The 23,942-nt window shown below is 55.0% G+C and overlaps 1 protein-coding gene, 1 long non-coding RNA gene and 1 other non-coding gene across 4 annotated transcripts; 2 read left to right on the plus strand and 1 right to left on the minus strand.

Moving 5' to 3' along the window:
- Window position 1: 1 nt before the first annotated feature.
- On the plus strand, window positions 2-1,752 carry LOC140686230 (uncharacterized). Its single transcript, XR_012059909.1, has 2 exons — window positions 2-237; window positions 781-1,752. It is a non-coding gene; the product is annotated as an uncharacterized lncRNA (long non-coding RNA).
- Window positions 1,753-3,591: 1,839 nt separating this feature from the next.
- Window positions 3,592-20,164, plus strand: NARF (nuclear prelamin A recognition factor). 2 transcript variants are annotated; one of them, XM_072939939.1, is made up of 11 exons: window positions 3,592-4,327; window positions 5,278-5,358; window positions 6,975-7,118; window positions 9,252-9,381; window positions 11,328-11,462; window positions 14,568-14,686; window positions 15,806-15,935; window positions 16,780-16,843; window positions 17,687-17,821; window positions 18,077-18,234; window positions 19,592-20,164. In XM_072939939.1, the coding sequence occupies exons 1-11, from the start codon at window positions 3,800-3,802 to the stop codon at window positions 19,831-19,833; spliced, it is 1,866 nt and encodes a 621-aa protein (XP_072796040.1). In that variant the 5' UTR covers window positions 3,592-3,799; the 3' UTR covers window positions 19,834-20,164. The 2 variants fall into 2 exon arrangements, with proteins under 2 accessions (XP_072796040.1, XP_031531767.2); XM_031675907.2 differs by having other exon boundaries at window positions 3,779-4,327; window positions 9,249-9,381.
- Window positions 20,165-23,317: 3,153 nt separating this feature from the next.
- TRNAM-CAU (transfer RNA methionine (anticodon CAU)) lies at window positions 23,318-23,389 on the minus strand. Its single transcript has one exon. It is a non-coding gene; the product is annotated as a tRNA-Met (tRNA).
- Window positions 23,390-23,942: the final 553 nt, after the last annotated feature.

Here is a 23,942-nt window from a genome sequence, read left to right on the forward strand (position 1 = left end):
TCGGACCCGCCGGGGCGGACGGCACAGTTGACTTCCGGGGAGGAACCGGCACGGCGCTGACTTCCGGACCCGCGGGGGCAGATGGGACAGCTGAACTTCCGGGTCTGTCGTTAGCCCTGAAGCTGGGAAGACGAGCAAAGGTTCCCCCGCAGAGGCGCCTGCGAGCGGCAGAGGGCGCAGCGGCGGTCGGAGGGCAGGTCAGTGCCAGTGGCGGCCGCGTGGTGTCCGCGGAGGTAGGTGAGTTATACCTCGAAAAAGCCGTTGAGAACAGTGGGAAAACGTCCTATACTTAGCTAACCTAACAACAGACATGTGTGAACTTTATGGTAGATTCTTTAAAAACTTTACTGTGGAACACTAAAGTAGATATAAGATAGTTGTCCATGGATTGGAAAATTACTGTAAAAATGTAAATTTTCCCAACTTGATCTACAGATTCAAAATACAAACCCAGTAAAAATGTCAACACGGAAAAAAAAAAACAATCTGAACAGTTCTGCAAGGCACCGTGGAGGAGGCTAGGGGGAAGCAGAGATACTTGACCCCCAAAAAAACTCACTGTCGCTGGGAAAACTAAACGTCCACTTGTTTGTGATGGCAGGTCTTCTGTTGCTCAGAAACTTGCCCCAGTGTCTGGGAAGGGGGTTGTAGTGGGAGAGACAAATTTTCTGCAGGAAAACCTTGCAGTAGATGCTGAAGAAGCCTCCCACTCTCTGCCTACCCCCACGGCCCCCAGATAAGGCCCAGAGCAGGACCCTAACTTGCCTTTCTGTTTCCCAGCAGGAGAACCTCCATCTCCCAGCCACTGCCTATTGCAGTGGTCTCCAAAGTGGGATGGTCAGGATGGTCTGTGGAGTGCTGGAAGAACGTAATAGAGTTGCATTCATACTTATTTTATCATTTTGTATCTATTTTTGTTTTATAGTTTGCGTAAGATTGATACACAGTGCATAATGTTACCTTATAAAGAAACATACATTCTTCAGTATGCATAACCTTAGAAGTTTACCATTTAGGCACAGAATCAAAAACTTGGAGACAACTTTTCTACTTTGCCCATGTTCTTCAGATACTCTCCACTAGTGGTTCCCAAACCTGAGCATGCACCAGAATCACCTGGCGGGCTTGCGGAAACACAGACTGTTGGGCCTGTTCCCAGCAGCGGGCAGGACCCGAAAATGCAGATGTGCTGATGCTGCTGGTCTGGGAATCACACTTTGACAACCTCTGCTGTAAGCTGCAACAGAAGTAGGTTCTGCCTGAACATGGCAGGTTCCTGACCTGGTGATGCCTCAGCTCACATTCCATCTTCTTGAAGTGCTTTCTCCTGTCAAGATCCCACACCATCTTAAAGGTCCCTTTGAACTGTTAGCACCTCCTTTAAGTCCCTCCTGCTTGATGAAGGTGGAAGTGATCTTATTCCTTAGAATTTAGGTAGAACTGAGTTGATACCCAGAAAATTCTACTTTGCATTACAGTTTTTTGCATAACTTCACCTTCCCTACTAGACTACAAACCATTTAAAAATGAAGCCTACATTGGCATTCTACTAACGTTAAAAGAGTGAACAAGTTCATGCTGTAGAGCACAGGGAACAATATTTGATTTGTAGTAACTTATGTTGAAAAAGAATATGAAAACGAATATATGTATGTTCATGTATGACTGAATCACTGTGCTGTACACCAGAAATTGAGACAACATTGTAAAATGACTGTACTTCAATAAAAATGTGTATATTAAAAAAGTGAACAAATGATGTCTGATATGCTTAAAATCCTGCTGAATATTGGTAATAGCAAAAGGTTGGAAATAAATACAACAGCCTAACATAAGAGACGTAGTGAATTAAATCTATGTTGTGCCAAGTCTCAGTGTATTATATCTCTGCTCTAAATTCAAACTTCATTGCCTGCTCTATGAAAATGCATCCGAGTCCCTTATTTTTTCTGTGCGCTCTGGTGTGATGTTAAGCTTTGTCCATATAGGGTACCGGAAACACACTCCAGGAGGAAGAGTTTCTCTTCCTGGCTCTGGTTCTGGTTCTGATGTGCTGGATACACAGGCTCCTGCAGTGCATCAGTTTCTCCAGTGTCCAGCTGTTACAGTACACACTGGCCAGCCGCACCCAGCATCCACCACCTTCCCCCTAAACCCGTTAAGCGGTTTTGTAGGTTTTGTAGCAGAGAGCTGCCAGTGAGACTGCAGTCAGAGCTGAAGTAAGACATGTACAAGGAAATGTGTTAAAAAGCAAAGAGACTATTAGTGTCTCATCAGAAGAATTTAGGAGCTTAACTGTAGAGATTTTCATTGAAAAGAAAAGATTTGAGTGTCAATAAGAACCATAATTCGAATGAGTTAAAAATCATGTGTTTAAATCTGTAATTCATAATGATATTTCTAAAATTCTTTGATCATTTTCGGAGGGAGCTGAGAAACAAACTCTGATTTTTTGAGTGGTTAATAAAGGGAAAGAATCAAGCATTTTTCCTGTCTCTCTTCATGAGATTTACAACAGAATAACCAAATAGTAGGTAAAAAGACTTTCTCATTATGGAAGTATTCCTGATAATAAATGAAGAAGAAATGATAAGATTAAAACATGACCCTAATGAATGAATAGATCTAGGCTGCTAATTAACATCACAAAAAGGACGGACATTAAAACCTCCTGATGGAATTTCACAACCCATCTATGAAGTAGTATAGACAAAAAATTTTCACCTAACTGTGATCAAGCCACTAGAATGTTCTAACTACCCTTTATTGGAAATTCAGAACAAGGGGGCGCTAAAGAACTCCACAAGGATGCAGTCAGCAATTGCTGAAAACCTTATGGGCAAACAACCTGATTTCTTTACGATAGTACGCAAGGAGAGAGAGAGAGAGGTGGATGGAAACCACAGATTTAAAAGACAAACCAAATGGCTCCACAAAAAACCCTTAAGACTGGGAACTCCCTATACTATGTTTATAACTTTCAAGTGAGTCTTAGGGTTTTTTGTTTTTTTCAGAAACTACAAGAAAAAGAATTTTAAGAGAGACTTAAACACACAAACCAATTGAAATATAGATTAATAAAACACTGAAGCTTATTTAGATCCTGATTGAAACTAAAAAAACGATGAAACGACTGGGAAACCTTGACATTACATGTTTGATGAAATTAATTGTAATTTACTTTTTTCACACAGTATTGTGATTATGTTTTTAAAATATTAACAAAATATATACAAATGACAACCTAAAAGTATCCTTTTATTCATGCTAATAATTGAAGATGTTTTTTGAGACGTGCTGACAGGGATTTCAGTAATGCAGACGATTAATCTGAAAGTCAGTTAGGACCTGCATTTAACATGCGTTTGTAAAAAGAAGTACGAACCAAAAACTATAAACAAACATAAGTTTTAATGGATAAATACTTAAGATCCTAGTCAGGTTCTGGGACCTGGAATAGCCTTAAATGTTTTGCTGAGCTCTATGACCCCGGGGTGAGGAGGGAGAAGGTTCTCGAGATTTCTGAGAACTGCTGGTGTTTGACAGACACGCGCACGCTTTTCCGCAGTCCCCCGAACCCTCCCAGGTGTGTCCCTCATTCCCAGCGGGCTGTACTGAACGTGCACAGCGGACGGAGCTCAACACCTCCGCTAGCCCCGCGTCCCTACGGCTTTGCCGGGAGGCGGAGGGCGGACGCAGGTACAGCGCCTCGCGCCCCCGACGGCGCCACGTGCTCCCGGGCCCGCAGCGCGTGCGCACTGCCGCCACCCCGGCCTACGTGACGCGCCTCGGGCCAGCTATGGCGGCGGGTAGGGAGGCGACATCTCCGCCGGCCCGAACCGGTAGGAAGGCGCGCGTCCGGCGTCCAGCTGACTGGCCCGAGAGCCCGGGAAGGACCCCGACCCACCCTTACGACCGTCAGTCTGCTAGCCCTGAGCCAGTAGGCCGCCGAAACCCACGCGAGAAAATGTCTGGGCCTCCGCGGGCTCCCGACGGGGCGGGACTGGCTCCGCCCCCGCGCGCTCCTATTGGTTCCGACGGCGGACACGCCCCTTTCCCGCGCTCTCATTGGCCTAGGCAGGGCCCCGTAGCGTGGAGCCGCACCGTCCTCCGCGCGCTCCGATTGGTTTTGGGTTGTGGGGCGCCCGTTCTCCGAGCTCTCATTGGCCGAGCGGAGCCGCTGGGGGTGGGGCCGCGCCGAGGCGACAACAACAAAGGGCGGCGGGTAGCAGGCGGCAGTGACCAGATCTCTCAGTGCTCTCCACCGGCTGCGCGCCCGGACTCGCCCGCCCGGCTCCAGATGAAGTGTGAGCACTGCACGCGGAAGGTGGGCTGCGCGCGCTCGGGGCCGGGGTCGGGGTCGGGCGCCGGCGGTCGGGGGCCGCGGTAGGGGGCTGGAGGGGACTGCGCTCGCGAAGCCCGGGGCCTCAGGACGTCGGGAGCCCGGCAGCTCCGAGCGCCTCTGCCTCCGCACGGTCTCCCGCCAGCGGCTCGCGGCCTCTCTGGGGCGGCGGCGGCTGTGGGGGAGCCGCCGGCGCGTCGGGTTCCCGCCCCCGGGGGCGGCGTGACGACGGCGCGCGCTCGCTCTTTCTGGTTTTCCGCGCGCTTGTCTGTCCTTTCCAAGTACCTTCGAGGCTGGAAACCCCCAGAAAAAGCAGCCAACCGCTGCCACCGCTCAGGGCACTCGGGCAAACACCATTCTTGGTGTGAATGATCGCTACGGCGTCAAAAATGTTTCTGGGGGTGGTTTATCTTATCTAAAAACTTACATGCTTATAGTAACGGACCAGTACAGAAGCGCAGGAAGGAAACGTGGGCTGGGCCTCCTGCCACCAGGTGACTGTGACCTCCACGCTTGTCTCTAGGCTCCGATAACCTACTTAACTGTACCGCGCAGGCACAGGGGCTTATGTTTGTTTTTCAAAATGGGATCGTGTCGTAAATACTACTGCATCACTTGCACGTTCAGTTAACCTTATACCAAAGGTGCGTTTTCAGACCATTACATACGCTCCTAGTTCTGCCTGTCCAGGTGTCCAGGTAGTCAGGCGCTAAGTCACCTGTCGTGAGAGACCACCTTCCTTCTAGTTTTCAGTTCCTGCAAACGATGCAGATGTCAGGGTGGGTGTGGGTGTGTTTGTGTGTCCACAAGTCCAATTGCTCTTATTTCTGTAGAAAAGATTTCTAGGTGTGAGATTAATTGATCAACAAATACATGAATTTCTTTAATTGGGAGATTAAAAATTGTTCTTTCACGTGTCCTTTTGCCTTTTTAAGGAATGTAGTAAAAAAACAAAAACTGATGACCAAGAGAATGCATCACTCGATGTATCAAGTCCAGCCCAGGAGGATGGAGAGGCAAGTAGATGTGTCCGTTCTTTGTCAGCTGTGGGGGAAATAGCTGCTGCTGCTGTTCTTCTCTCAGGGGTCCTTATCACCACGTGTCTCATTGCTCTAAGAAAGCAAGAAATGAGGGGCTAAAAGCCCCTGCCAGGGCCAGACGTGTGGGGTTGGTGAGTTGGAGGCACACGGTCTTCAAGGTAAGAGTGCACCAAGCCAAGACGCACTGCGTTAGGAGCAGAGAACAGTGTCGTGCTTGGCCGTTCGTTAGGAGTAGGGCTGTGATAGGTAAACCTGCAGGTTTTTTAATAATGGAAAGTTCCATTCTGTAAGATAGGGTTTCAGGAAGACAATTTATAAAGTAATTCAAATCTTACAGTTCTGTAAGTTTATTTTTCTAGTGGTTTTTTCTCCCAGTTCTTAGTGCTAAAGTTCTTAGCTGATGGTGATGGTTTACGTTTACTGGATACACACCCTGAGCTCGGTGCTGGAGACAGTGGTTTGTACATGTGCTCTCATTTCTTGCTCAGGATGAGCATTTTAAGCCCCCATTTTACAGAGAGAAGGATGTGGAGGTTAAGGTCGCATATTCCCTCAGAAAGCACTGGTCCCCAGTGGAGGACTGGAGCATTGGCACCGTGGGAGAGTAGTCCTAACACGACGCTGAGTTGGCCCGGCGCTGACCTGCCCCCTTGGTGCACCAGCACCACCCTGAGGCGTGGAGGCTATGGCTCAGTGAGCAGCGCCCAGGGCACTGAGGCAGCAGAGAGGCAGGGAGCATCTGGGGCCCTGCAGTCTGGAGCAGAGAGCCTCCCACGCCTGCCCTCTAGCTACATCACCCTGAACAGACATCTAACCCTAGGAGCCCCAGTTTCCTTATCAGGGACTTGAAGAGTCGGGTTACCTCTCTCCAGGGCTGTGGTGGCCGGGAGATAACGTGTGAACAGGGCCTGAGTGGGTGCCCCACCAGCACGGTGGGTGGACACCCTCTGGTGAGCAGGGCAGGAAGGAGCTGCTGGAGTGGGCCTTGAAGGGTGGTGAGAACTGAGGGGTGGGCGTCGGGATGGGGTGAAAGCTCACCAGGTGCAGGAAGGTGTGGATAGAAGTGAGAGCTTGGGGGAGTGACGGGGATGAGGGCCTCCAGCAGAGGAGGGCAGCTTGTGTCCGGGGGACCTCTGCCTCGGGGCGGGGCTGCGGAGAACGAGTGGGCATGGGTACAGTTAGGAGACCTGCGTCCAGGTGAGCAGGCTCACTTGTAGTGAGATCAGGTTTGAACAGCACAGCTTGGACCTGGACGGCGTGAGGAGGCCGATGCCCATGATCAGCGTGAGCTGCTCCACTTCTGAGCCTCAGGGTGGGCAGAGCAGTCTGGGGCAGAGCCCCTGAGGAGGAGGGGTGTGGGGGCAGGAAGGCCAGTGGCCAGTTTGACGGTGTTGGCCTGCTCCTGCCCCACCACTCCCTGTGGACCCTGGTACCATCGCAGCCACAGCACCTGGAGCTGTACGCCAGGCCCGGGTCATCTCGGGTCTTCACCAGTTTCTTGTATCGTGCTTATTCTGTTCCATTCCCTAAAGAAGCACACATGGCAGAATTTTTGTTGAAGAATCAGGCCGAACACTATCTCTGTTTCACAGAAGGGAGAATTCCATAAATTGGCTGACGCCAAGATATTTTTGAGTGACTGCCTGGCCTGTGACAGCTGTGTGACTGCAGAGGAAGGAGTCCAGGTTTCCCAGCAGAACGCCAAGGACTTCCTCCGAGTCCTGAACCTTAATAAGGTACAGCCCCCGGGCAGGAGGCGGGTGAAGGTCAAGGTGGGGCAGGAAGCCTCTGCTGGGACTCGGGGCACATGTCTGGGCCCTGACCCTGTGTCCCTTGCCATAGCAGACAGTCTGCAGAGTCACACTCCCTGACTGACCACCGCTGTGGTGGGCACCGCCCACTGGGCCACCTGGCTGGGAAAGTGGAGGACCCCCACGCCGTCCTCAGGGACATGTTCTGTTCCAGGAGCTCTTCAGTCTGGGGCAGGGCTGTGTCCCTCAGCACGTCCCCGCAGACCTGCTGTCACTCGTATTCCAGGAATGGCTTTCTTGATCGGAAGACGTGGGAAAGGGAAGTAGGGAAGCGAAAGGCAGACAGGGCTGAAAAGCTCATCACGGTTTGCCTACACTCTCGCCCAGGCTGCGTGTGTGCTCCTGACTGGGGGTGCGGTGACCGGTGCAGCCCTTGTGGCTTTCTTGGTGGCTTGATTGCAGATAACAGATTTTATCTCTTCCAACTTGGATGCATTTTCTTTTTCTGATGGTGGTGTTTAGGACCTTTAAATCAACCTCAAATAACAGCAGCGATCAGAATAGTGCTATGTCTTGTTTCATACTTAAGCAGAAATGCTGGTCAAATGTTCCTGTTAAATAGACGTTTGCAGAAACTTTTGGCAGATACCCATATCAGTCAGCATTTTTGCTGTGGAGAATGGGTACCCAACCCTAACTAGCATAAAAAGAAAATAGTTATTTCATGAAACTGAAAGCTTGAGGGGTAGGTTCTGGGGTTGGGTGAGTCAGTCACTCGGAGCTCTCATCAGGAAACAGCAGCATCTGTTCCGTTCTGGGCTCAGGCTGACCCCTCCTGGTTCCTGGCTCTCTCACAGCAGGTGACATTTGAGTGAGAATTAGTGAGGAGCGAGCCCACGAAACCCCGGGACGGGGGACAGGAAGTGAAGTCGGGGCGCCCACCCTCTGCCCCCTCCCCCCGTCAGCACCTGGAACTTGCAGCCCTCGTCCCGCTTCTGGATCTGCGTCCGGGTGCTGTTGGCACCCACTGCGGATGGGAGCCAGTGCATCTGGCTGGCTCAGGCATCCCAGGAGCTTGTGAGGGTGCCAGAGGTCAGCGTGTGCCAGGTTGGCGCCCCGATGGCGTTGTCGGGCTTCCCGGGTGTCACGTGACAGGGGACCCCATCCAGAGGGACAGGCAGCCTCAGCGTTGTCTCATTTTCCCATGTCAGGTCAGGCCGTCACACCTGAGCTGGGGGTGGGGCTGTGCACAGGTAGACCGCAGTGGACGGTGCCTCTGAGCACTGCTGTCCGGTTCCCACTTGCCCTAACTTGCCAGCAGTCTGACCTGCACAACCTCTGCCGGGACAGCCTTGCGCCTTCCCTCCCCTCCAGGCTAGCCCGTCTGCTTCCGCCCCACGCCGAGTCAGAGTTCTCTGCGCTCACTTCCCTCATACTCTTCAGGGACTTCGTGAGCTAGAAGCATCTGGTTTTAGTTTCAGGGTGTTGGTGGTGTGGTTTCACGCTTGTTTGTATTGTATTCGTTAGAACAATGTACAGAAGATGAGAAGTAGCCACTGCTTAAAAATTTGCCACTGATTTTGACCTGGGCTTGAGCCTCCTGGAGACAGAGCCCAGCGTTCTCACTGTAATGGGTCACTTCAGTTATTTACGGGCCAGTATTGTACATAGCTTGTTTTTCATTTAAACTTACCCATTTTCTCCAGGTGTTTGCATTTGTATGTGATACTAATGTGTGTATTTATGATATAGCATTGATTTTAAGATTGACAGAATCTCTTGGGATGTCCCTCCCTTTTTTTTAAGTCCTTTTGTTGAGGGGGGTAATTCATTTATTTATCTAACGGAGGTACTGGCGACTGAACCCAAGGCCTCATGAGTGCTAAGAACACACTCTGCTACTGAACTGTGCCCTCCCCACGGGATGTCTCATCTTTTAATTCTATTTTTTTTCTCCTTTTTCCTTAGTTATTATGCTTGCGAGTGTCCTGTCTATTTTATTAGTCTCTCCATAGGACATTTATTACAACCTGTTCTAGGCTTTTCACCAAAGTGTCTCATTTTCTCTCCCCGTGTAATTACCACGTGTGTGACCTTCTTCTCTATTCCTCCTAGAAGTGTGATACCTCAAAGCACAAGGTGGTGGCAGTGTCGGTGTGTCCTCAGTCTCTGCCTTATTTTGCTGCTAAATTCAGCCTCAATGTGACTGATGCATCCAGAAGACTCTGTGGCTTTCTCAAAAGTCTTGGTGAGGTGCCTTTTCGTATTATTTATAGCAAATGAATTTGATACAACTTGAGTTTACAACTGCTCTTTTTACCTCTGGAGTTCAATTTTCAAGGGCACAGGGTAGATAAGAACTCCCGTGAGAGTCTTGTGGAACGTAAGAGGACCCTGCCCTGCCCCAGGGTAGGCAGGTGTCCCTCACCGCGTTGCCATGCAGGTGGGTGTTGTGTTCCGGCCGAAGTTGGCCGCCCGGGAATGGCAAGTGACCATTTTAGGACAGCTCGCTGGGGCCATGTGGGACCCCCGCGGGACCCACACTTGCCTAGCAACCTCGACTGCCCAGCTCTTGGAGGCCACAGGGTATGTTTGGTGGAGAATACCACCTGCGATGCTTTGGAAGCTCTCAAGCAGAGCAGAAGGGGTGGGCTGTGTCCTTGGTGTGAGGAATGAGAAAGATCATCATTCAGGGCACAAAGACTCAAATGTGAGTGAATTCTGGACTCATACTGAGTCAAAGGGCAGTAAGATGCTCCTAGACGAGAACCCCGCCATTCCCCCTACCCTGAGAGCCTGCAGAGCCCTGGCCCCTCCTTTCCCAGCCTCTCCTGCCCCAAGAGCTGTGGGCTCAGAGGAGGAGAACTTGAGCCATTTGCCGAATAACAGTCTTTACGATTCGATGCCTCAGTGGGTTTTTAAAGACGTAAACGTGTTGGGCGTTACTAATATAATAAAATGGCTCAACGTCCTGGGCCAGCCCGCCTGCCTTGCTGCTCTGTGCACAGTGTGCCACAACCAAAACTTAGGCCACAGCGTGGTCTCCTGGTGTCACTCCTTAACGCTTTTAATCTTAAAAAACCCAAGCTTACCTTAGCTTTACCGAAGACCCAGGTCATTAGGTGCTGTATCTTCTCGTAGTGACAGGCTCTATCTTAGGAGGGAGTTATTTTTTAAGTAAATAATCAGGTATTATATCTTAGTATTAATAAAGGAAACACACCTACAGTGAAGCTGATTTTTTAATGTAACTATCTCAGATGACAGTATTTACAGTATTTTTTTTAAGGACAATTGGCTGTTTTTAAGGTTTAGACTGGCTGCAGATATTAAAGTTACTTGTTTGATTTATTTTATTGCAGTTATTGAAAGTGCACACTTTTGTCTTAGGCTCGTTTTCCAGTATTAAGAAAACTCTTGCAGCAGCATGGGTGGACTTGGAGGGTGTTAGCCAAGTGAAGTGAGTCACACAGAGAAACACACCTGCTGTGTGGTATCACATGTGGAGGCTGAAAAACAACAAGCTAGTGAACATAACAGAAAAGAAAACACAGAGAACAGACTAGCAGTTCTCTGGCGGGGGCGAGGGGGTGGAGGGGTCAGAGGTGCGAACTGCCGTGTGCGGACTGAGCTGCAAGGATGTGCGCACCGCGTGGGGAACCGAGCCAGGGTTTGTCGCTTCTGTGGACGGGGCATAAGCTTCAAAGTTGTGAATCGCTGTATCGTGTGCTTGTCATGTGTAATACTGTGTATCAGCTATACTTCAGTTTAGAAACTTGCTAAGAAAAAGGTAGCTAGTTAAAAATCAACGTGAAAATGAAGACCGTTGTAAAGGTGTGCTCAGCAGTTTACTCCTTTTACTTGCTTTGCGGATCCCAAAGACCCTTACAGGCTGCAGCTAACTCAGCCAGCGAGCTGGAAGACAATACTGCTTGTGCGGGGGAGTGAGTGCCCCGTTCACTTGCACCTGGAGCGGCGTGAGGCATTTGTGTTGGTGCAGGTGTGGAGAGAGAGGAAGCAGGAGGGAACGGGTGTGTTGTGTTGTGGAGGGTGAGCATGCTGCGGCTGGAGTGACCGGCGCGGTCCTGGGTGGGCAGGGAGCGTCTGCCCCCCCAGGTCGGCCCTGGGAGGCTGAGCCCAAGGGCGGAGCCTGCATCCTGGGACGTGGAGCTGAGCGTGCCTCTCTCCCCACAGGGGTACGCTTCGTCTTTGACACCACGATCGCCGCAGACTTCAGCGTCCTGGAGAGCCAGAAGGAGTTTGTGCGCCGGTTCCGCCGGCACAGCGAGGAGGAGCCAACGCTGCCCATGCTGACGTCCGCCTGTCCTGGTGAGCACGGCCACGGGGTGCCGCCCAGTGGTCCGGGGGCGGCAGGGAGCTTGGGCCTGGAGCAGTTTCATGTCACCCAGCATGTTTGTTGATTCCGGGTGGTTTGGTGGGGAGGCCTGACAGCTGAGTGTTAATTTCTTGTCTTCGTCTGTCCATATTTCTGAAGTTGAGACAAACGTGTTACGTATTAAGGGAAATAAATCTATTTACTCTTTGAAGTATTAAATATTTCAGAAACATTCCAGATGTCCACATAATCATGGGTGATGTGGCAAGCACTCCCACACCCTCTGCCCACTGAAGTAGAAATTCTACAGCAAAAGTGTTTCTTTATGTCGATACTGGATCTGCCCCGGCGCACATCTCAACCCGTCTCTACTTAGTTTGATTTCATGGAGTCTGGTACCTGAGGTGCAGGGAAATTTTATCACAGCTTTTTTTTAATTCTGGAAAAATAGAAGTTTTGGAATAAGAACATGTTTACAGACGAAGCCGAAGGGAGGAAGGAATTGCACTGGTGACGCTCGGGGAAGTCACTACTGGCGCAGTCGGGGCCGTGGGGGTGTGGGGAAAGCTGCTGTCCAGGCTGCGTGAGCTCCTGGGTTCTGTTGTTCTGTGATGTTCCTGGTCTCTTCCTCCCACCACAGTTCCAGATTTCTCTAGCATTTTACGTGTCACCCATCAATCATTAGGGTTATGATTTAATAAGATGGAATGTTGGTGCTGTGGTTGCTTAGAATTTGGAAATACTTTTCACCCACTTATAAAACCATGGAGAGGAAATTCGCCATCTGTCCAAGAGGGCTATGGGTTGATTCATTAACTGGGCTGTGCTGTTCAGTGGCCTGTGGGCAGGCGGAGGTGCTCAGCATCTGTTTCCGGTGTGTGGCTTGTCCTCCTGGAAAGGTGACTCCCAGATGGACGCTCCCAGTGAGGGTCGGCCCTGGGATGTCGTGTCCAGACTTCCTGCCCGCATTCCCATCACAGGAGTATGCCTGTGCTCTCCTGACACCAGACAGCAGCTGGCGCTGGATTTCTCGGGTGGGGCGCAGGACGGAAGCCTCCACTGCCGGCCGGAGCTGACGCTGCTTGGGGTGGGCGACAAGCAGTGGTTGATGCTTGCGGGGACCCATGAGCCCTGTGCCCGGAGCAAATGCAGCGCAGTCCGTACAGGGCCCGCCTCCTCACGCAGTCGTCCTGGGCCGCAGCCCGGCGCTCCCCTCCCCCGGCCTGGCATTGCTGCATCCGTGGTCCCTTCAAGCTGTTCAGGGCTGTTTCCTTGTGGGTTTGGAGCTTCTGGAGTGTCCTTCCAAGATAATGATGCATTTTCCTCCTGAGGCTCTTTATACCTAAGTCGGTGGAAACTATAACTTGTTCAGTTCGCTCTGCGTTTCACATTCAGGGAGATGAGGTGAGATCTGGTTCAACACTAACCTCTTCTACAATTTGGCGTCAGCACTTTGCTTCCCTATGACAACCTGGGGGAGCAGAAGCAACACCAAGATCGATGGTTCAACCTGGCATACAGAATCCGGCTTTGGGTGGCGTGGTGTCCCCTCGCAGGGCCCCTCCATCCAGTGCTGCTTCCTCGGACTGATTGGAGGGCGGTGCGTCCAGGCCAGGGCGGGGGCGTCTGGGTGGCCCTCACTGCCCACAGACCGCCTGGGCCCTGCCCCCCAGTACCCACCTTTGCACCTCTACCTAAAGGGCTGAGGGCTTGAACACTCGGCCCCAGAGGCACCCTTGGGCCTTGGACTGTGTGGGACCCACGGCGTGCTCGTCGAGCTGAGGTGCAGGAGTCATGTCTTCAGCCCGGCAGAGCGTCTCTGAGTGCGCCACCCTCTGTGTCTTCAGAGAGGCCCCTGAGAAGGGCGGGTGGTCTGAGGGTAGGATGCACTCCCCCGAAGCTAAGGCCCCAGGTTAGCGCCTGTAGCAGATTCTGAGCAGGTGTCCTGGGGAGAGTGCTGGCCTGTCTAGCCTCGGGTGCCCAGTGCTGTGGACCTGTGACCCTGTCCCCCCATGTCCCTGCTGGGCCTCTTCCACCCCAGCCGCCTGGAGGACCGTCACAGCACAGAGCTGGGTGGGCCTGAGGGCGAGTCTGCCAATGGCTCTGGAGCTGAGCCGAGGGTGGGCGGGGGCCTTACACAGCCACACCCGCGGTAGGAGCAGCTTTGGGCCCGAACACTCCAGCAGCGGCTCTCCTCGGGCTTTGGCAGGTCACCATGGGCATTTCCTGAGGGTGCTGGGCCTGCAAGCAGATGACGGCCATGGTGTCCGTTTGCTCAGATGGGATCTTCAGGCTGCTGCCTGCTGCCCCTCCCCCGCAGTGCGGGCCTGGGGAGTTGGCTGCCCGGGGGTCTGGTGGGCAGCTCATCACCAGGCTTCCGTCGCCCACTCACCCTCCTGATGCTGCAGTGTACTCGCCTGTCCGTGGGGCCAGTAGTGTCACCAGACACCCTCCTCGCCTGGCCGTGCCCAGTGGGAGGAGCAAGACCAGCCCAGCTCCTGCACGATGAGCTGCTGGCCATGTGGTCCGCTGACCCCTCTGACCTGTGTCCAGACCTGGAAACTAGGCCAGCAGCGGTGCCCCCAGTCAGCGACTTGGGGGAAGCGCTTAGAACACATCTTGGGCCTGTCACGGGTGCATCGTGGATGGTGCTGTTCACGGAGTGTCTCTCTGGGGTGTGGACTTCTTGTAGCTCGTTGTCCTGAAAGGGGGCAGTTGTCGGGCTGCTCGCCTCCAGCAGGAGAGTGAAGCTGCCCCGCGGCCAGCCGTCCCGGCTGTGAGAGCTTTGCAGCCAGTGCGGTGCAGCTGGGGCCATGCGGCCCAGGAGCTGCCTCGCAGCTGCTCCTCCAGGCTTGCTCCCCTCCCTTTGGAGGACCTGCTGCCCCAGCTCCTTCCATCCTGCTGCACTGTCCTCTCTGGGCTGGGGCACCTTCCAGTCAAGCAGCAAAGGCTCCGGGGGTTCCCGTGGCTGAGCCGTGAGGAGAGGTGGCTCGGTGGGGAGTCTGTGACGCACCCCAGAGGAGGCCGAGGGAAAGGGTATCCTGGCTTCACCCTGAGTGGAGCAGTCGTGAGGAGCTGACGGGCCCTTCCCTCCCCAGGCTGGGTCCGATACGCTGAGCGGGTGCTGGGCCACCCCGTCACCCCTCACCTCTGCACTGCCAAGTCTCCCCAGCAGATCATGGGGTCTCTGGTGAAGGACTACTTTGCCAGGAGGCAGGTAAGCCAGCCCCTTCCCAGAGGGCCCCCATGAGCAGGTGCACGAGCCGCGGGGCTGGGGGAGGTGCCCCGAGTGTGGGGACAGGCCCTGAGCTCACCCTGATGGAAGCCTGGCCTTTCCCGCAGACCTCGGGAGCCTCGGCACGTGGGCGGCCTCCTCGTGAGCCTCTCTGTCCTCATGCAGGAAGGGGTCCCGGCCCGCCTGGCCCTGCCATTCTCCGTTCCAGGGCCCTCAACACCCTGGGTGTGGCACCCCCTCTTCAGCGGTCCCTTGCCCTCTGTGGTCTGACTCTGGCCCCCAGCATGTGATCCGGGTCTGCCTCCAGGACTCAGGCAGTATCCAGGCCTGGGTCCTGCTGGAGCCCCTGCCGCCAGTGCCACCCACAACGTGGCCCCCGCCCCGTGACCTGCTTCCCAGCTGCTGGGGTGCCCACGTTGTCCTCTGTCAGGTGGTCAGGCGCTGGGGGACCAGGGAAGACAGCAAAGGTCCAGGTCATTCAAACGCCTGAAACCGGCTTAAACAGCTACACACACTTCGGGCGGACTATTAGCTTAGCCGTGGGGGCTTTTCTTTCTCACCAGTTTGTTCGTAAAGTCAACACAGTCAGAAATTACAAACATGATGTCGGCATGTGTTCCACTGGGGACAGGAAAGTGACCCATGGGACGTTCTGCCTGTGCTTGCGTGCCCCTGACGTCTGGGGGAACCAGGTGTTTCTCGGCCCTCAGTGCTGCCGGGCCTGCTGGGGGAACGTGCTTCCCCAGAGCTGTGACAAGGGCCAGTTTCCTGCTCAGGCTCTGCCAGGAGTGAGGCCTTTCCACTTGGGCTTCCCCAGAAGGGCACGTGGCACCATGGCCTTGCCACCGATTCCAGTTCAGCCACGAGCATGCAGGGGGCGGCCCAGTCGCCTGGGAAGTGTCTGGAAAGAAGGAAGATCTGTGGCCGAGCGTTCACATTGAGTCCAGCAGTGGCTTCTCATTACCGTGTTTGGTCCCCACGTGTAGGTTCAGGGGAAGCGGGCCAGCTCCTGGCTCCTTCCTGAGTCCTCAGGCTGCCAGGGCTGTCTGCTAACCCAGTGCATTCAGCTGCCTCGCCGCCGCTCCCCGGCTCTCTCCGCAGAACCTGTCCCCAGACAAGATCTTCCACGTCATCGTGGCTCCGTGCTACGACAGGAAGCTGGAGGCCCTGCAGGAAGATGTGCTCACAGCCTCACGTGGGTCTCGGGGTGCTGACTGCGTGCTGACCTCAGGTGAGGGCAGGGTCGCCCAGATAGGAGCACACAGAGTGCCCCAGGGACATTGTTCGTGGCTTCCCCGCAGGGGCCTTGCTCTTGGACTTGCCCAGAGAACCCGCGCACCTCTCGGCGTTGGGCAGGAGTGATTCCCCAGAATCCTCCAGAGCCAGTCAGTCGAGAGGGGGTAACTTAAGACTTTGCTGGCCTGGGTGGGGGTACTTTGAACAGCTTGAAAACAAGCCCCCATGGTGTGGAGGCGGAGGGCTGGCTCTCGGGCCACTTTGAGGGCAGTGACCCTCTGCAAGTCCCCTGGCTGTGGAAGGGTCTCCACTGCACAGGTTCCTGTGGACAGCGACGGGTGAGCGGGTGGGGAGGGCCGCCGCCTCGGCCCATCTCGCCTCAGCTGTGATGGGTTGTCTCGGGAAACACAGGTGTCCTTTCTCTGCACGCACTGGGCTCTGCTCGTGACCTTCAGTCTTCTCACACCTGATGTCACAGCAGTCGATTCAGGATTCACTCTTTCTCTCAGGGTTTTGTTTTCTCAGGAGCCCTCGATGCAAAGAGAGGCCTGAAAGTGGTCCTGAGTCACCACTGGTCTCACGGCAGGCAGCTATCGTCCTGTCCACACGAGGGGTCACACACAAAAGCTTTTAGCTCAGGAAACAAAGCCACGGGGAGATTGTTTGCAGAAGCCCCCGTTGCAGGGGCGCAAAGAGAAATCAGTCTCTTTCCTGACATTTCACTGGTGCTACTTTGCACCTGCTGCCTGTGACAGGACAGTATCCAGAGTCGCCTTAACCAACAGTCCCCTCAGGGAAAAGGCTCCTGAGCGGTGCGGGCCGTGTCCTCTTCTTTGTAGGTGAAGTCGCTCAGATGATGGAGCAAAATGGCCTCTCTGTGAGAGACGCTGCCCTGGACACTCTGTAAGTGGCTTTGCGGGGAGGGGCACCTTGGGGGGTTCCTCCTGTGTGACCTTGTGACCTCTGCCAGGGCCTCCCCACTTTACGATGAGGCCACATGCAGCACTGAGGCCTGGGTGTGGGGCAGCCCCTGAGGGCCCCCCTTCCTCCGTTGCTCCCCCATGACCCTCAGCTCTGAACTGAGCGTGGGCAGCGCCCTGGCGTGGACACCATTCACTGGGTGTCGGGGGCCCCGTGGCTCCCGTGGTCTGACATAGGGGCCACACGTTTGCACACCAGCACCCTCTTTTCTGAACTTCACGTGTTCCTGGCGTCGTATCAGGACCTGTGGGGGATGAAGGGCCTTCTGGACACAGAGTGACTCCTTCAGGTCCCTGTGCACTGAGAGCAGCAGGCTGGGTTTCTGCCTTGACAGCGTCCCTGCAGCACCTTGTGTCCCAGGGCTCAGAGCACATGGGCTGCACGGCAGGTCCCCCCCCGTGGTGACATCAGGACCACGTGTGGCCCTTGTGTGGAAGGCATCTGAGGTCCGCAGGCTGCAAGCAGCTGGGGTGCCTGTGCCCAGAGCCGGGCCCAGGATGACCCAGACGCCTCGTCTGGCCGGACGCAGGTGGCGGGCCCTTTCAAGTGTTGTGAAGCACGCACAGCCGAAGGCGCGGAGCCAGGTGGGCAGCACTGGGTGTGCTGCCTGCAGGCTCGGACCAGGCTGCGGGCGGCACTGTGTTGGCCAGTGAAACTCAGTACATAGGAGGTTCTTGCCCAAAGTATAAATATCTGTAAAGGGTTTCATGGCCTTGGATGGTAAGCCAGGGGGTCTGATTTAACTCTTGCTGCCCTCCTGGTGAGGTTTGGAGACGTGGAGGGGCAGGTGAGGCGCCACGACGGAGCCAGCCCTGACGCGCACCTGGGGCACATCTTCAGACACGCGGCCAAGGAGCTGTTCAACGAGGACGTGGGGGAGCTTACCTACCGCTCCTTGAGGTGCGTAGGGCTGGGGTGCCCCGCCTGCCTGTGTGGTTGGCGCTGCCCACCGGGATAGACTGGCCAAAGCCAGCTGCACGTGCCCTCGGGCTGGGGGACGCCGTCTGTGGGGTTTACAGCAGTAGAGGTAGAGAGGCCTTTCTCACATCATTCACAGACTTAAAGTTTGCTGATAGGCCGGACATGGACTGCAAAACATCCTCAAGCCACAGACACAGGGGGTCCAGATCACAGTCCGCCTTGTCGCCTTCTTAGGAACAGAGACTTCCAGGAGGTCACCCTCGAGAAGAGCGGGGAGGTTCTGCTGCGTTTTGCTGCTGCGTACGGCTTTCGGAACATCCAGAATGTGGTCTTGAAGCTGAAGAAGGGCAAATTCCCGTATCACTGTGTGGAGGTCCTCGCCTGTGCCGGGGGTAAGACTTTGGGGGCCGGCCCCGCCACCACCCGCCACGTCACTCAGCCCGCCGGCCTTGCAGGAGCCTGGACGCTTCCCTGGTGGTTGTGGCCTGTCTCCTCCCCTAACACCCACACGGAGGAGGGAGCAGGCAGGCAGGTGTTGCCTTGCAAACCCTCTTGGGGACATGGTCCCAGGGAAGAGTCGCTGTCTAGGTGGCACCAGATGAGAGCCGGCTGGTGTGGCAGCTTGTATGGAGGGCCCCTGACCGGTGGCGTTGCGGCCCGTGGGAGCCGAGGCTCCCCAGCAGCTTGAGTGGCCCCACGCTTCCAGCCTGGTTCTGTCCCCGAGTGATGGAGGACCAGGAGGGGCAGGGGCCCCTGGGAGGACTTGACCCTGTGGCCCATCTGACTCGGAGAGGGGAGCCAGGGCATCCGGGCCATCCTGGGTGGGCAGCCCACGAGGTACCAGGTGGAATTTGGGGAGTAAAGGGAGGATCCAGGCGCAAGATGAGTTTGAGGAAAGGCGGCCCCCGGCGGGGGGTGACTGAGGGCAGGCAGAGACTGGGGCACTGGCTGGGGGCACGGGCATCCTCGGAGACCTTGTCCAGGGGCCAAGGCGTGGAGGGCAGGTCCTGTGGCCCACACAAGGACTGGACAGGAGGTGTGGACGAGGGGGTAGCAGGTGAGCTATGAGCTTTGGGGTCCAGACGGGGCCTCCCACACCTGCGTGCCAGTCAGGGTGGAGGCTGGGTGTGCTCACCTATGCCCTGAGCTAGAGCAGTGGCCGGGGAGCAGGGCCTGGGGAGCAGAGACGTGAGACCCACAGGGCAGCTGTTAGGTGCTGCCAACGGGTAAGTGGAGGGAGGCCTGGCCCGGGTGGAAATTCGCTGCAGGTTGTTTTAAATGAGCTTCTGTCCTGTAAATCGTGACAGTCATCTAGGGCGTTGGAGAAAAGTGGCAGCAGGGTGTAGGAGGCGTGTTCCTTGTTCAGGCCGCAGTGTCTGGGTGTCTGGGCCGGGGACCCGTCCCATCCCCTCCCCTCCCCGGCGCAGCCCAGATGCAAACCTGCACACTCAGGCATTAGGCTGACCCCAGTGATTTAGCTGTTCGTTAATAATTTCTGTGCTCTTCTGGTTTTGATACATTTTAAGAGAAACTGCAAATCCAGATTTGCATACATAGCCAGCCAGCTCTCAGAGGCCGGCGTGTTATTTTAGTGTGTGGTGAGAGCGTCTGTGAGGAGTTCCACGGGAGTGGGCAGGGGCCTGGGTTGGGCCTCCAGCCATGAGGTGTACGCCGACGCCCTTCCTCGGTCCAGAGTCGTCTTCCCTTTGAGATGGAAGCGGGGAAAGAGCAAGCTCCCGTGTGTTTCAGGGTGCCTCAGTGGCAGAGGCCAGGCGCAGACGGAGGAGGGGCGCGCGGACAAGGCCCTGCTGCAGAGGATGAAGGGCATCTACGCGGACGTCCCCGTGCGGCCCCCTGAGACGAGCGCCCATGTGCAGGAGCTGTACCAGGAATGGCTGGACGGCGCCGACTCCCCCCGCGTCCAGGAAGCCCTGCACACCGCACACCCAGGCCCGGGCCACCCTACTAACAGCCGAGACATCAAGTGGTGAAGATGGGGGAGGCGGGAGGTGGCCTGTCCGCTGCTGGAGGACAGGGGTCGCCGGTGTGGGTGTCAGAGACACTCAAAAAAGGAACAGCTCAGCTCTTCTCTCACGACTTTGGTTCTTCCGACTCCTCTGTCCCCACCTGTCGCCGCCCTTCCCTCGGCTCCACGTGGTGCTGGCCTCGTCACGTGTGTGAGATCAGGGTGTCTTACCCTGAGAGGAGGGTTGCTCCAGTTTGAGTATTCTTTTATTGTTAGACTGAGAAAATCCCAAAGAGCAAAAATGGAGACAGACGCCTGTTTTTAGGCTTAATAAAATCCAAAAAGTGTCCCGTGAAGAGCTGAGACCCCAGCAGTTCTGAGTCACAGGCCCTGCGGTCTGGCGTGGAAGGGGCGGGCGGCAGGGGCCACGGGTCGTGGTCGGCCAGTGGGCTCACGCTTTGACCTTCTGTTACTCCTGACTGTTTTTGCCAGAATGCGAATAAATCGCATCGTTTTGGAATCAGGGCCCATATACAAATTGGGATTTCCAGCTTTTCTTGAGAAGTACCAGCTGCAGGGGGCCGCGTCCCTCCTGCTCCAGTAGCCAGACCGGCTGAGGGGCCCTGTGTGCTCTGGCAACTTATGCCCCAACTTTCACGTTTAGTCTTTCAGTGAACTCACCTTGGCAGGGGAGGCCTGGGCAAGGCGACGAGTGTTACGGACAGACAGAGATGGATCTTCCTGCTTGGGCCAGGCTGTGCGGTCGGCCTCCTGGGTCCCTCCCAGGGGTGGGTCAAGCAGGTGATAGCCCTTTGACCCTGAATGTGGGAGAGGCAGCTGCCCAATGGTCCGGCCTCCCTTCCAGCTCCTCCCCGACATCTTCCCTCCCACCCGGGCCTGGCATGTCTGCTGGGCTCAGGGACGCTCTCCGTGTGCTCCTGACAAGACTCTCCCCCGGCTCATGCTGCTCAAGGGAGCTCGCCTTAAAAGATGGAAGAGAGAAAGCCGCTGACCCACAGCCAGACAGAACGGGCTAGCAAACAGCCGAAAACGACAGAATCGTGAAACTCCATGTCAGGGCTCATCCCGTGAAAGGAAGGACGTCTGTGAATAGGCCTAGAGTTGGTTTTTCAAAGCACCTGGGTTCTGTTGACACGAGTGCTGGCGTCCTCGGGTCCCTGAGTGCTGTAAGGCCCCCACGTGTCAGACCCCTTCGTCTTACTCTGCTGCGTCATGCCTGTGTGGCTCTGTGTTGACAGCTGGATATGTTGTGTGAAGTTGTATATTTTTTGCTTTCAACCTATATACAGTTGGTTGCTGTCTCTACAGCAACTGACTGTGGAATAAACAGTTGAAGGGTGCCTGGGGTGGAGAGTGTGTTCCCAGCCGGGCTCCCCCGCCCTGATCTCAGAGCAGGAAAGCGTCCTTCCCGAGCCCTTCCTCGGGCCCCGGTGCCAGGAGTTGGGGAGGGCGGCTCTTGCTTGAAAAGCCGCCTCTTGCAGCATCCAGAGGCCAGGGCCCAGGCTGAGGGGCTGGGTGTGGTCACGTGCGGTGTCTGATCCGTGGCCCAGCTCACCTTGGGTTGCGGCTACGTGAGAGGAAAGTGGAAGGAGAATTTGTTTCCCTCGTCACCTGAGTCGGGCAGAGTGACGGACGGCCCCATGGTCTGGGGGTGGTGCGCCCTGGGGAGTGTCTGCCAGTGAAGGCGCCATCCCAGCGTGAGGAGGGGACAGGATAGATCCAGGTTCATGTCACATGCGGCAGCCGCTCTGCAGGGACGCTGTTGTCTGAGTTCTGGTGCTCCTGACACCTCCTGTGGACCGTGAACAGGGACCAGAGGTGTGTGCGTGTTCTGGTCATCTTGGTGAGCGTTCTCCAGTGCCCGTGCTCTGGACCACATCGGCCCAGATTTCCCAATTCCGTTTCCACCGGGCCTGTGAGCTTGGGCCAGTTCCAGCGAGTGTAAGACGTTGGTCCTTCCTCCTCAGCTTTGCTGGAACCAGGACTGGAGTCCAGCCACTGCCCCCACTGTCGGACTGACGCTGACCTCGAGTGTGGAGCCAGGGCAGTACCTGCTGTAGGCTGTTACACGACTGACATAAAGTGTCGTGTGGCCTCAGCGCTGAGCGCAGGAGCTTCTGGACACGCCCCTGCAGTGAGGAGACACAGTCAGGGTCAGATGCATTAGGCGACCACCAGACCTGGGCTTCCTCAGCGCGGGGGCCCAGCACCAGTGCTGACACGCCACCCCCCTCCACACAGGCTTTGTCCCGCTCGGACCAGGAAGCACAGCACTTGTCTGAAGCAAATGCCCCTCGGCTCTGATGTTCAGGGAGACGGGCCGGTGTCATTTCTGGACAGAGACTGGCCCCTGTGCTTCCTGAGTAAGGCGACGCCCTATGTTCGGAGACCGGAAAGCCGGCGCCAGACAGAAGTCTGACTTTTACATGGAAATCAAGTCACACATGCACACGTGCATACACATGTGTACACACATGCAGAAGTGTAGCTGTGCTGTGTGTATGTACACGTACACGTTCGTACAGACCATGTACAGACTTGTATGCACAGGCACACGCATACACACACACACGGTGCAAGCATATACAGACAACTGTATACGTACACGTGCGCACACGTAAGCACATCCTCGTGACCGCGTGGGTGGGCAGATGGCTTAGGAGGAACTGGTGTCAGTGACAGCAGGTGCACCTGAGGGCAGTGTCTCTTCTCAAGAGCCTTTCCTACGACAGTGGCCACACTGGTGCCCAGTGGGCCGTACGTGAAAGGCACTCTTTCCTGCATTTCCATGAAGAGTGAACAGTCTGCACCGAAACTCACCAGTGGAGAAGCTAAGTCATTGTCCTGACCTGGGATTCCAGAGGTTACAAGGTGCATCATGGGAAAGCTCAGAACAAAACAGCGTGAGCCCCTTGGATCCCTTTTTTAAAAGGTAAGCTAGAGAGGGGAAAAAGGAACATTAGAAAGAACAAAGAAGGGGGAGGGTACAGCTCCGTGGCACAAGATCCTGGATTCAATCCCCAGTACCTCTCAAAATTTTTTTAACTAGTTTAAAAAATTGCTTTATAAAATAAAGTAGGCTTTTAAGTTTCCCTTGCATTTGGCAAGAGAGGAAAAAAAAAAGATCAGGAAATTCCTAAGGTGGCTTCCTCTGGAGGGACGGGAGGCAGTGGTGACCAGGCCCCAGGGACTGGGGTCTCAGTCTCCTGCAGCCCTGTGCCAGGCTATGTCCTGTGTCTACTAAGAAGGACACACAGGATGGCAGGACAGCCACTGGCAGAGCAGGTGCTACTGGGGCTTGAACTCAGATCAGTGGATTCAGAATCCAGAGCCCTAACTGTCACACCAAAGAGACACACACTCCCAGCTTCCCTCTCTGAACCCCTTAGCCTTAAGCACCCCTGTGGAGGGGACAAAATAGGCGCCCAGGCCCCACAGAGATCTGAACCTGGATCACTGGATTCACAGTCCAGGGAAAAACAAGCTCATAGCAGAGGATGGTTTCGATCCATCGACCTCTGGGTTATGGGCCCAGCACGCTCCCGCTGCGCCACTCTGCTGCCCCGGGTGCTCCCTGCCTGTGACAGGCCCCAGAGCCTCCCTGGGGCACAGGGGAGAGAGGGACCACGGGGGTGGCTCCTGCAAGTGCCTGTTTCCCTCCCTCGACTTCTTACCCGGAGAAATCTCTGAATTCATGCCCTTTTCTGCTGTTAAAAAAGCCCAGAAACAACCTTGGGCCCACAGTGCCCTTGGACAGTGGTGGCAGGTGCTGGGCTGCAGCGGTGCTGGTTGGATTTCAGAAAAGAACAGAAACAATGTTTCTCCCCATTATCTGACTATGACTCCTGATTTGTCCAATTATCGGTGAACTATCCTTTTAGTTTGGCTTCTTCTCTTGACCTGCTTCCCACAGCCAAGGAAGCCACTTCCTCCCTACAAAACTGCTTAAAATTAAAGTGTTAAGAAAACTTGCTGTTCAGCTTTATAACTTGAAAAAAAACATTGTTTTAAGTTGGTACTTTCAAAGAGGTAGAAACTGTTCCCCCAAGAACATTCTGGATATTAATCCTTCCGGGGGAAAAATCTTGGTGTTGAAACTTTTCGTGGAACAAG

The sequence above is a fragment of the Vicugna pacos genome, chromosome 16, assembly GCF_048564905.1.
Source record: "Vicugna pacos chromosome 16, VicPac4, whole genome shotgun sequence".
NCBI lineage: Eukaryota > Metazoa > Chordata > Mammalia > Artiodactyla > Camelidae > Vicugna > Vicugna pacos.